This window comes from Bacillus rossius, chromosome 8 (genome assembly GCF_032445375.1).
Source record: "Bacillus rossius redtenbacheri isolate Brsri chromosome 8, Brsri_v3, whole genome shotgun sequence".
NCBI classification, from domain to species: domain Eukaryota; kingdom Metazoa; phylum Arthropoda; class Insecta; order Phasmatodea; family Bacillidae; genus Bacillus; species Bacillus rossius.
This window is the reverse complement of record NC_086336.1, coordinates 51054152-51067806: the sequence shown is the minus strand read 5'-3', so window position 1 is coordinate 51067806 and position 13655 is coordinate 51054152. Positions and strand designations below refer to the sequence as shown.

General features: G+C 34.1%; 1 protein-coding gene across 1 annotated transcript in view; it reads right to left on the bottom strand.

The window, feature by feature from the left end:
* Positions 1–214: 214 nt before the first annotated feature.
* Positions 215–13655, bottom strand: part of LOC134534918 (myelin expression factor 2-like) — a 39553-nt gene continuing 26112 nt past the window's right edge. The window contains exons 8-10 of the mRNA XM_063373616.1: positions 11309–11522; positions 10963–11098; positions 215–8079 (exon numbers count right to left, since the gene is read on the bottom strand). Coding sequence (XP_063229686.1) covers positions 8024–8079; positions 10963–11098; positions 11309–11522 — 406 coding nt within the window. The 3' untranslated portion in view covers positions 215–8023. The remainder of the gene's footprint in view (positions 8080–10962; positions 11099–11308; positions 11523–13655) is intronic.

The following is a 13655-nucleotide window of genomic DNA, read 5'->3' as shown; positions in this document are numbered from 1 at the left end:
AGCAAGTTTGTTTATAACCAACGATTCTGCAAGCACGTCGCTAGTCAACTCACCCACTGTAATCCAATCTTCAGTCTTAACATTTTTTATAATAATAAATCCAGCTATCTTGTGTGTCCTTACACAAAGACTTGTGTAAAATTTAAACAAAAAACTTGTCATTTGATATGTACAGTAAGTATTTGGTAACATACACGAAATAAAACACTATGAGTACGCCAAAAAATTTATTTCAGTGAATCATATAAAAAATTTTATTTTCTTCCAAGTTTTAACACAACATACAAATCAGTATTACACATACAAACTTAAGTTGTATTGTTAAGGTGAAATATACTGAATAACATCAGTGTCCAGTATTATACTCCCATGTGCAACAGGACGGGAAAGGTGCAAAAAGAATACAAACCACCACCACCTATTCTAGAAATATATTATTTAGTATTATATAGGTGACCAGCTCAAGTGTGAACCTATGTTACAAAAAAATATAGGTTCAGAGTTAATTAACTAAAGTTATCAAAGATTACCTATCCACAGGCACTGGGTAAAATATCTTCCCAGTTACGTAGTTTTACAAAACTTGCGACATCCCACAACTACAATACTTTAAAGGAAAGGTTTCTGTCTAATAGCTTAATATAAAAAAATATAAAAAATCTGTATACAGTATATAACGAAAGTATAATATTTAATTTAGATATTCATTATATTGTTTAGAATTTCAACTCGGGGACTAATTAAAATGTACACACTTTGTGTGAGACATTAGATCTCGATAGGAAAAATTACGTGAATTATCAAAAGTTTACAAATTATGTTAAGGTAAACGAAGATCGCGATTCCAGGAGAAGAAAGAGTTCGAGGCATTAAGATCTAATTGCCAAGATGTGAGTGGAGTGGATATATCAAGGTGTTGATTAAAACAGAGAAGTTAAAAAATATATTTATATATTTATGCACACAATAAAGTAACTATTGAGCCAAATATTAAGATTTGATGACAAAGAGCTAAATGAAAAATTTAACAAATAAAAGAAACAAAGTTAATATGTTGAATATATTGCCATCTAAATAACCTACACAATCAGAGCAAATAACTTGCATAACATAACTTGCCCTATGCCACTAATGTTGCTGCAACTCAAACTAATAGATCAACCTAAACAACCGACAATAAAGAGAGGGAGGCAGAGCTCGCAAGTCCTTAAATGCAGTGTGGGTATTCAGTGCCATTCACACTCTGAGCCACGTGATCACTAGAAGGGAAGGGATGAACCAAAGGCAGTAACAATAATCACGGAGGGGTTGGGATGCAAGGCAATTGCTAATCAGACCCTGCAGGTACATTATAGGTGTATATAGTGGCACTGATGCACTAGCACCAGTTTAAAGCAATGGCCAAAGATATAAAGTTCACAACTGTATTCTATAACTTTTGTAACTCAAATCTTATCAATCAGAAACAACATGGATGTAAAAGAAACTAAATTTTACCAATTTTAAAAATGTTAAAATTCCCTTGTCTTTTCCAGGTTTTCCAGTCCTGGATTGACAAGTTTCTCCGACCTTCCAGACACTAATAATCCGGCAGCGCTACTTGGAACTGACACTTTTTCTGGAGGAAAAGTAGTTTGCGCATACCATTCAAAGGTTTCGTTATAATCTTATAACATATGCTTACAAAATTATATAAATATTTACATGACAAAACATATTTTCTCGAAAGAAAACACCAGCAACTGACTTAACATGCACCTATAAATATGATATAACTTGGTAGAACTCACCCCACTGGAATTAATTTTTAGTAATCTTAAAGAAAAGCCTCTCTTATAAAAAATAAAATGATTTTTTTTTTGCTTCGGGACATATTTTTCAATCTATCTCAAAGAGGGCATTGTGATACTTCAATTACTTTACCATTAACAAGTGTTTAGGTTAGCTTATTTTTATAACAAATACTGTGACACTGTAAAAAAAAATCAGTTGGGTTAGGTTATTTTTGTCGGCTGCATTGAAAATGTGAAATTATTTGAATGGCTGGTTATGAATTACCTATAGCATAATGTAGGTAACCTAACCTACTGAAAAATTATATGTAAAAGTGAATAATCAGTAGCGTAAAATTACAAACAATAAAAAACTAAAATAATTTTTTTTGTACACCTGATGTTACCAGTTTCACAAGTTGAGGTTCCCTGATTATGAAAGCTAGTTTTACGTATCACTTATTTTATATCGCTACCCTTCCAGATTTGTTGATGGTCTTGCACACTTCATAACCCATCATGTTGTTTTGCCTCAAATTTGTTTTAGTTTTGAACTTCCAAAGATTCCCAATGCCTTTTTTTTCTCCGTACCAGTTACAAAATGTGTGCAGGCTAGTTTTTCATTTCACATTTTTTGTTTAAGGCCCTACATACGCACGGTCGATGCGAACATTGCAGAAAATCACAAATAAATATAGTCTTCATGAAAATACTTGTCTTTATCTCCTTTTCAAAAGAAAGGTATTAATTTTAATTTTACCGCACATTATATAAGTCTACTATTTTTGAATAACTGTTCAGAATTTCAGCTCTATTAATGTACAGAAGCAAATGATCTCCACTATTACTAGAAATAAAATTCAACTTGGACTGCTTATAACAAGCGATACAATAGCATCATAATAAATGGCTGCATAGCAATATAATGCCATTTTAGATAGATAGTGTGTTTGTAAACCAATGCTATCGATTCACATAAAATTATTAAATGTATGCTATCAAACTTGTATATAAACACTCAAAATAAGTTTCATCCCATTTACTCATGTTAACAGTAAAAGGTCTGGGCTGTTACGAAGAGAAGGAATTTCAACCGAATTTCGTAATATTAAAAGTTTTAGCATTTTTTTGAGGTGTCTTCACTTCTGCCATCGCAAGGAAAAATTTCATAAGTATTTTGTGATTTGTGTGACCATTCCTCATATTCCCTGGCCATTTTAATTTCCAAGAGTTTCCCCTACTTCCTATACTTATAGCAACACTTCATAGATAGCAAACTTATGAATGAATGTAGCTTAACTTCTTGTCGACATGAACGTCACTGGACAAGACGAGGGGTGAAGAGATGATGATGGACCACTGATGGAATGCGTTGGTGGGGGAAACAGGTGTGTACACATGCAGATTCTCACAGTCCCGAGCCAACATTGTCCTCACAACTAGCGGTCATATTCTAGACTCTGGCTTACCTCATCTAGAAGACTGCAGCATCAACTCTAGAGGCCACTCCTGTGTGACAGCTGATTGTGGTCACGACGAGGCTGTGAACTGTGCCGTAAAATAGGATAGCAAAATGTCACAAGTAACGTTCATCGTGTAACATGAATAAGTTAATAAAAAGCAAAACCACTTAATGTTTAACACTACACATAGCCTTAAAGACTAGCTGTGAAGCCTCGTACAGACACGTGGGCAAATGCTTTCAATGGGATTCAAGTACAGTTCCGAATCAATATTAACAAATGAAATCCTTGAAATCCAATAATTTTGGTCCATCTATTACAAAATGTTTGTAAACATCAAGCTGCAATTGTATGATATACATACAGAAGCATTACTAAGATTTTTGTCTTAGACTTAGATTGAAGAAAAAAAAAATGGTTTCAGTACACCCCCAGTACTTGTAAATTTATTTTGACAATGGGATCACAGTGGTGTAATGTGCAATGATTATATTTCACCTGTTTTTGTTTTTGAATATGATCCAAGATGAAGTAAATGATTTAGCCTATAATGGACAGTAAACTTGCATCACAATATGCATGAAAAACTCAAATTTTTGTATAAAATCTTTGCTCTAGCTACGGGTGTGAATTACAGTGGCTTACACCATGAGCCAAAACTCCTACTAATATGTTGAAAAGACAAGTGCTTGAAAGCTCTCTTTTTGATGTACCTCTAAATAATGAATATTGGAGCAGATGTATACACCTGAATCCACAGAACTGCTAACTAACCCGTAAGGTCATATGCTAGACCTGTACGAATATCAATTTTTTAGTTCAAATCGAATATGGATATGATAAGATTATTTGAAAATATGAAGATTAAATTTGAATAGTAAGAATGAGAATTAGACCAATATTATTAAAGTTTAAAGTTGGTTAAGTCAGCTAGAATTATAAGGAAAAAGTTTGTAAAATATTTTGATACTGAAATTGTCTTTAATTACGTATGCAGCTAAACAAACTTAACCTAACCAAACAACATTTTATTTTAGTTTATATTCGCCTTATTTTCCACAACCTGCTACTCTACATATTGATCGATAACATTTTTGGGAACCACAAAATACTATGAAACCCATTGCAATCTAATTTATGAAAAATGTGAATTTTTTTTTTTTTAATTTTGTATTCCCAAATAAGTGATTGAATGAGTTCATATTTACTTATTTAAATCCTAGTTATTCACGAGTTCCCTTTGTTAACGGCAGCCAGGTAAACTATATTTTTGTTCATTAATATTATCAACACCATTTTTGCTAATTTCATCTTGCATTTTAAACCATTATTTACGGTTTTTATATACTTTTATACGCAATGTCTGTTTCATCATAGATATATACAGCTGCTTCTGTATTCCATGGTGTTAGATCAATTGTGAACTATCAATTGATATGCCGTTGAAACTATGACAATTACTTCTTCTAATGCCCATCTCATGCTCATCGTGTTTTGTTGTGTTGCAGTTCATGGTTGCTGACTTTTAAAAAAAATTTTCCCACCTCTGGTGCATGTGACGAAAAGAATACAAATAATAATTTGTTTTCAAATTTGAAATGACAAATATATATGTGGTTTGAATTGTTTACACAATTTTAACCTATTACTGTTTAGCTTTAACACGTTTCATTTTGTTAATATTTTTTTATAATGAATTCTCATTAAACATCAAAAAAGGGTATTTATATCGCACAAATGTCTTACATCTCACCAGTGAGCATTGGTATATGACAAACTCATAAGGTATGATATGTCAAGTATTTGTAAACAAACAAATATTTGTAATTTTGAAGTGTTAATATTCAAAGTCAAATCAAATACAAATATGTACTTTATTATTCGACCTAAAAATTTGAAAATTCACACAGGCCTACCATAAGCGCATAAACACATGTCTGAACAAGGTTTCACAAAGAACTGCACAATGCACTATGGATGATGTCTGATACCAGCTCTACAAGCCACAATGCTTACTAATATTTAAAAATAGTGATAAGTATTTAGAAAAAATGATTATACTCTTATAGCAGACTGCTACTCTATTAGCATGTAAATTATTTTTTGAATCAACAGATACAGTTAATAGTAAATATTATACTAAATAGAAATATATACTTTGAAATTATTATAGACTATACATAATATTTATGTTATACAAAACAGAATGAAGTTAAGATAAACATGATAACCATACTAGATTAGCAGGTTACACACATACATACCTTGTAATTCTTAGCAACAGATACTAAGAGCAACTGACACCATAGTTCAAGAACCGCAAAACATCATAGCAGTACGAGCACTATACAGTGTGTGTTGACTGTTGATGTCACTATAAAACAACTTTCCATTTATCGAATCGCATGAACCACATCGAGATGTTCATAACAATGAATTCCACACCCACAGAAATCAATGCCTTACTTCAACAGAAAAAATTATTTCTACGTCAAAAGCCACTATCAGGCGATCTTGTTTTAACAAAAAGCAACTAAACATGAAATTCCACCCTATAAGAAGGTTGCAATCAAAACAACAAACATAAATGATTCAAAGAGATGCCTCTCAAACCAAAGCAGAAATTGTATCACTATATATTCTACCGAGAATTTAATACACTACCCAAATTGGTGTGAAGTGCGTTTCAAAATTAGCAGTGCTTTGGTTTGTAAGTGCCACTCGGCTGTTTCCTATGAAAATATGCATTTAAGAGCCCAATTGAACAATAAATGTAGGTAACGCTAACTGAAAAACAAGTAATATTGCTTATCATTTATCATTAACCAGCAAACACTAAACATTTACTTCTACTGAAGAGTGATGGAAACTAAATGACAACTTCGTTTTCAAAGCAAAATGTTGTCTTTATCATAATTACAATTAAAAACAGATTAAAAACATTTTTGAGAAAAGTAACAAGTGATAAAAGTGCTGCAATGGAAAACAATACAGAACCAAGCACGAAAATATTTTCAAAATGAGACAAACAATGAAACACAGTCTATTCAATTCTTTAATTCAGTGATTGAAGTGAACATCAATAGTAAAAAGAATAAGGGCTTACGAGACCACCAGTAATAAGAAAACATTAGAAGAGTAACACAAACTGATTTCACTTACTCTCCCCACGTTTGATTGACAAAAGAGTCGAACCACATTGAAAAACTAGTTAAACCTCCGCATACAGCAAAAATTCCATTAAGGAATATTCAGTGTCATGTAACTTCTCAAATTTGACATTTCTCAAAAGTTTATTACCAATGTACACAACATTCTGCCACTGTTATTAGATGAACAGTGTTCGTAAACTACTTGATGTGGTTGGCATTGTCAGTAAACAAACATCATGTGATGCTTTCCAAATAACTGTTGGGGAATGGATACCCTTAATACTACTTCTGAGAACTGTCAAATCTGAAACAGTTACAGTATCAACATGTAATACAGTCAAGTTGACAACTTCTAGAAAATGTTTCTCTGATGCACATTCATTGCAGAGGAGTAGTTTTATGATCACTTGTGATTATGAGAGAGGTTGCAGGATAAACCTTATGGCAGTGCTCAGATATTGTAGGCTGGATTTGAAAGGTATTGTGACTAACAAAACAACCACTTGAACGTTATTACGGATAAAATAAAAACTTTGGCTTGTTAGATTTGTTGACAGGTTTTCTTATTAAAATCGTAATAGTAGCACTCAATTGTTCATCTATATTTTCTTTTTAGTATGGCATTAATGAACTTAAAATGCATTTTTGTAAGTTGAGCACACAATGACTACCACAGAGGGAAGATAGGGATAGGTAAGTGATCACATCACAAACTTATAAACCTTTGCATGCCTCTGCATCATTTTGAGGTGCTACAGTAGACGCAAGGACATCAGCACAACACTTGAATTTCATTTCAACAGACCAAGACAGAAATGAGGTCGTGATTGAAACCACTTTTGACATCGTAGATGATCATGAAAGTGCAACAACAATTTTGACAAATCTTTTTACAATATGACCAAAAATAAATTGACTAATTTTACAAGCCACGACACACCCACAAGAAGAAAAATCCACCAAATTTCCAACACGCAATTAATCACATTCTTTATGACTGCACTGAATGTGCTCAACTCCAATGATATAAGAGAATAATAACTTTGGCCATTACGACAAAACTGCCTACAGCCTGCCAAAAATACATTACGTCAGAAACACAGCTACCAATCAAATATATAAAAATAATTTTAAAAATACATAAATAGAAATGTAGAGACTTACCACAAAACCAATCACACCATCACAGACGAGGTTACAAAACTCCCAAAACGTTTGCACTAAACCTATGCAGCACATAGAAATAGGCTACAACAGACAAAAACAAATGACAACGAAACTTGTTGATGTTGCAAGTCAAAGTTCTGAGATAGTTTTTTTCGTCACAAAAACACCCATGAATCAAAAACAAACACCATTATTCAGTCTAGGTTAAAATGCTTTATTGGTGTCAAAATTTAAACACAGAATACATATGAAAATCCAGCAGCGACAATAACCTGCTAGCATTAACTAAACTCTCAAATCCTACATTTCGGACAGATAAACCAAAGTACACATACGATGCAGCAATTTAACTCAGAAAGATGCTAGCATCCCACAGACATCACGACTAGACATCAGTTAGCAACGACGTTTCGGCATAAACAGTCTCTTGAACAACACCGACAAAATGCAAAAATGTGGCAACATTTACCTAATACAGGCACACTTCAATTGACCTTCCTTCATATCTTGAACGATCCATCATGTCTGATATCAAGTTAAGGATCACTGCAGGAATATCTATTTGGTCACAACACAACAAATGAGACAATCTATGTACCGTAGTTGTATTAAGAAGCAAAACCCTCAATCTGTGAGTTTCACAGTTATCAAAATCCACACAAACCATTGTTCAGTGTTATCTATGTAGGACCAAACAGTTAAAACAGTTTAAATTTGATTAACATTACTGAACTCAAATCAAAATAATGAAGTTTAAGGTTAGAGAGAAAAATGTTTCAATAGCACCACATCACGCCTATCCAACTACACTGGCACACTGCATTCTTTTCCCCCATCCACAACAATCCAAACACATGCCCCTAACTCCACCATTCAGCAAGTTAACAGACTTTTAAGTCCATGCTGTTATCACAACACTCCAATGCACGGAAACAGATTATGAAAGGGGTCATCCCAATTCCATGAATCGTAAAACTTCCGCCTCTCTTACGATCACACTATACTGTACAGAAGTGGCTCCAAAACCCCACACGACCCTTTTATTTCCGGTGCATCTGTAATGTAAAATGTTTTCACTTATACAGTAGAACCCGTTTATAGTGAACCCGCCTATAATGAATTCCCGTTTATTGTGAATTTCCTTCTCAGTCCTGGCAAAATTATGTGAGGTTATGTATTAATTTATTGGATATAGCGCACAACTTTTGCCAATGTTGATACGTTTTCCCGTGTACCACGAACAAATTTTGCCGACACAATGCACATTTATCTCAAATATTTTCATATAATTACAAGTTTTTTCACAAAACGTCTATTCTGGATCACATTGAAGTTTTTCTCCGCAATACGCTACTCAATTGTCCACTGTTCATATTATAAACAAGTCGTATTCGAGTGGCCTCGGTAGGTTACGTGTAGCCAAAAATGGTGATCAGTTTGGTGAAAATAAAAAATAGTTTTCCCTGCATAGTTAAAGAATGGGCGAACGCGTGTACGTTTAATATGTTATCAAAATTAAACAAAAATTACCGCCACATAAATACAAGAGTACTATCAAATGTATCAATATTACCATACTATCAAATGTATCAACATTAGCAGTAAAAGTTTTTGCAATTACGTAGACTCCTGATTATCTGGGTGTGGGTTATCCGGTTTGCGGTTTAACCGTGCCGAATTTCACTTTCATATATAATTGACTTTTTAGTTCCGTGCGCACACAATGGCAACGGAACGGCAACAATGCAATGAATTAGTAATGCAACAAATTGAAACGAAAATGTCACTAATCAACAAAAAATATTTTGCTCTTTCCTCAATAGCTATTATCTTCCTTAATTGCATAATTATTTCCACCCAAGTGTTCAGGAAACATTTATTTTCCCCCAACCTGCATGTCTCATCTGCTCTGGAGAGAAAAGCCAGTAGCTTTCAGGGCTAGTTTACCTTGCACCACTAGGATATGCTAGTTGCAAATGCGCTAGTGGAAAATCACACATTTAGTAAATAACAGAGTCGGGAATTACGTTAACGGGTTAAATAATCATTCTAATAATAGAAAATGTTAAGTTTATGTTTCTTTAAATTCTTATTAGAACTTTCTTTTCCAATACACATATTTACAATAAAAATGTGGGCAGGTTATTCAGGTAAACACAGTACTATAGACCTACCTTAACATCAACAAGGTCAGCCAGGAAACCATCCTCCAAACACAAACCTCAACATAGAGCACTTAGTGTTTCCATTCGTAACTAATGCACTGATCTAGCGAGCATTTTTTTATCACCCACCAGCTACCCAAGAAAAATACATCAAAATTTAAAAAAAAAAAAAATTGGTTATCTGTAAAGTCGGTTTACGGACGATAGTTTAACGTGACAACGTCATAACAAAACATTGATGAAATGATTGATCCAGAAGAAAAGGAAATATCATATTCGGCCTGAGACTGAGCCGTAATAGGTTTTTGCAACCAAACCATTTAGGCATTAAAAATATTATATTCTTTGAGGAAGAATTTTTTTTTAATTTTTCAATCTTTTGCATGATAAAATCTACCTCTGCATACTTTTATAAATAAAATTGAATCATTTTTATTGAATTATCACTATTTTGTATGGATACAAAGAAGTGAAATGAAATGAGCAATTGAATTAATAAATTTACTTTTATTTGCATTCATTAATTCAAATATATTTATTACTTTTGAAATGTTGCGTGCGCCATATTTATTTTTACAAGTACAAAAAAAATTCCACAGCTGCCGGGTTTCGAACCGACAACCTTTAGTATAAGAGTTAGGTTTGCTAACCACACGCCCACGAGGCCATACTAATGTAATGTAGTTTCAAATGTTATATATATATATTTATAAAAACTTTGTTCACGGTAGGGGTGTAATATTAACACGATTTTATAACAAATACGCATCCCAAATACACCAAACTTATTTATAATGTGTTACAATATTTTTTAAAACATTGTGCAAAAGATCCCGGGTGTAATTTGAATTATTATGTGTAACTGTAAAACACCATTGTTGGTTCAAAACGTATTTGAATTTTCAACATTACTTTTAAATAACCGTACCGATTGTGCTGAAAATCGGTGGACGATCGTTAAATTACATAATATTAATAATTCAAACGACGAAAATATGATTGAAAAGTCAAATCGATGGTTGCTCCAATAGAGTGGAAGAGAGATGCCACGCATGCGTACAATGAGCATGAAGAGAGATGCCACGCATGCATACAATGAGCAAACAGAACACATCCGTAGTGGGACACTTTTTCGTGCGTGCAGCCGGTGTTCATCGATTTATTAGACGTTGTCACGTCAAAAACATCTTTTAGGGACATAATCACGGAACTGTGCGAGGAAGCCAAACCATGTAAAGGATACGGACAGCACGCTCTGCATCCCATTCACTGTTGAAGCGCACCAATCCCATGTCTTTGCCTCTCAGCTCGGCAAACTTGACGTCCCCAATCTCCATGAATTTGTCTCGCAGCATCTGCCACGTCACGCTCTGGGGTATCTGCAAGACCATGCAACAAAACAATGTTATAATTTTGTTGGAACCAAAAACACATGTCACGGGTAGACACCATGCGGAAGCAATAAATACATTATTCCTCTGCAGGTCTCCCCCCACCATCCAACCCTTTTTTAGCAAAAATAATTTTCGCAACATCAAATCCGAAGAGCAACAAAGGTTACACAAGGTGCACACACTGATGGCACTCACATTTCTGACGAGCACGGTATCCGACCGAGTGACGTTGCTGCCTCCTCCGCCCATGGGCCCGTTGGCATAGTTGGAGCCCATGTTGCCACCTCCTTGGCCCCCACCCCTCTCCTGGGCTCCGCCTCCGAAGCCACCGCCCCCACCACCTCCGGTGTTGCCAATCCCTGAACTTATGTTGTCAAAGGCCTGGCTCGGGCCTGTGTTGCTGCCGTACCTGTGCACCCACACACATCAAGATTCATCTCGCAGTCCGTGCACAAACAAAAACTTGGTGAACTCATTACAGGACACACATTTTTAATAGGGATGGGATTTTCGAATCTTGGATTCGTCGAATATACCGAATCCTATGGATTCGAGGATTCGTAGGATCAGAGGTGGGATTCGAGGTGGGATTCGAAGTGGGTTTTTAAGAGTTTTAGGTAGTAATTGAAAATTGTAGTGCTGTGCGAAGTTTGAAAATTTCGAACCGAACCGAACCCTTACGTTCGGTTCAGTTCGAAACCTCTTAAAATATATTCGAAAAACCGAATGTTTGTTTAAAAAAAATTACGTTTTTCTAATTTTCTAACCCCCATTTGAGACCATTCACAAAACAGCTCAACAAAATTCTATTACTTGTAATATTCCGACTTTTATCGCATAATCGTCGCCTCAACAGTTTCAAGCGCAGACAAAATAATAAAAAATTATTAATCGTCGCATAACTCGCATAGCATTTTTTCATATAGGCGCGCTTTGTTTTTGGTTTACTTTAGAGAATTTTGTATGCATTTGTCGTACTACGTAATATAAACTATCGTACAAATGCCAAAGGTATTGTATATTATACCTTTAACTATAGTGCGTGTACGAGAAGTGTTGTAAAATCACCAATGATTGCGTAACCCATGCGTTAAACTAAAGCGCATGTACGAGAACAAAACTAATGTGATCAAGTTAACACAAGACAAATGCGGTAGGAAATGATTACGTAAATTACATGTTTTAAATTACTGGGATGTATTTATTTTCTTTGGCCTTTTTGGTTATAACAGTCAGGTAATGAAAGTATTAATTTAATCTTGTGTATTAAAAGTACTGGTCCAGTAAATTTTGCAGTACGGTACTAAATTGACTAGCGTAGTCGCGGCAGCCATCATTATTTCTCGTGTTTTCTTTATTCCGACGCAAATTTCTATAACCATACTTTTTACGTTACGTTTACAATATTATTGTTCTTGAGGTGATTTGCGATGAGAAGGCTAACGCCGTTTAAGTTTTCCAAATGGAGAAAAGATAATGACGACCCGGATGACCCAGAACCACCCCAAAAAAAAAAAAAAACGTCTAAAGTTTCTTCTGACGAGCAGCATTCTTCCAAGAAAACAGCAACTGCAGTCAGCGGGTTTTGTAATGTAGATAGGTAACTTAATTCACATTCGCTTTTTTTTTGATGTCCTATTAAAAAGTTTTATTTATTAAAAATGTTAGGTTATGTCTACCACAAAAATATGTAGATAGGTACCGGTAACTTAATTCACATTCGCCTTTTTATTGATGTCCTATTAAAAAGTTTTACTTATTAAAAATGTTAGGTTATGTCTACCACGTAAATATGTTATGTGGCCTTATGCTGAATGTTCGTCATCTTTATAATATTTTTTTTTAAATGAAGGTTAGTGTACACTGAAAAAGGAAGATAGTCTTTTTGAAATTTAGATGTAACTTCTTCATGAATTAAAAGTTGGTATATATATATAAGCTAAGCTATATAATGTTTTAATTTTACATATGGCTGGAGAACCTTTCTTTCTCACCACTCAGTTAAAGACCAAAATGCTGGTCATTGGTTCATTTTAATTCAAAACAATTATTTCTGTATGAGGTTCGGTTCGGCTCGGTTCGAAACCAGAGAACTGAGGTTCGTCCAGCTCTAGAAAATTGTATACCTAAACTATATTATAAAGGTAATGGAAATAGCACAAACATAAGATAAACTACGCTGCATTTTGTCAATTAGTATAACTACTTGATCATTTCCAACCTTCAATAATATAACATTGCAGAAAAAATGTAACTTTTTTTAAATGGTGTCTGTTATACAAACGTATTTTATTGAAAACATAGGAAGGATTAATTTAACAGAGAATTGGACAGATGCAAACTTACGTGTGTGGTTTTTGAGGTTATTTGTCTCTATTTTATTTCAGGTGTATACACTATGCACTTATTCTATAATTTTATAAATACACATGTGATTTTTTTTAATACATAGGCCTATGTAATTTTTTAAAATAAATGTGTGATTTTTTTTAATAACATGTGGTGAAGTTTAGTGTGGGACTGGGATTCGAGATTCGATGAC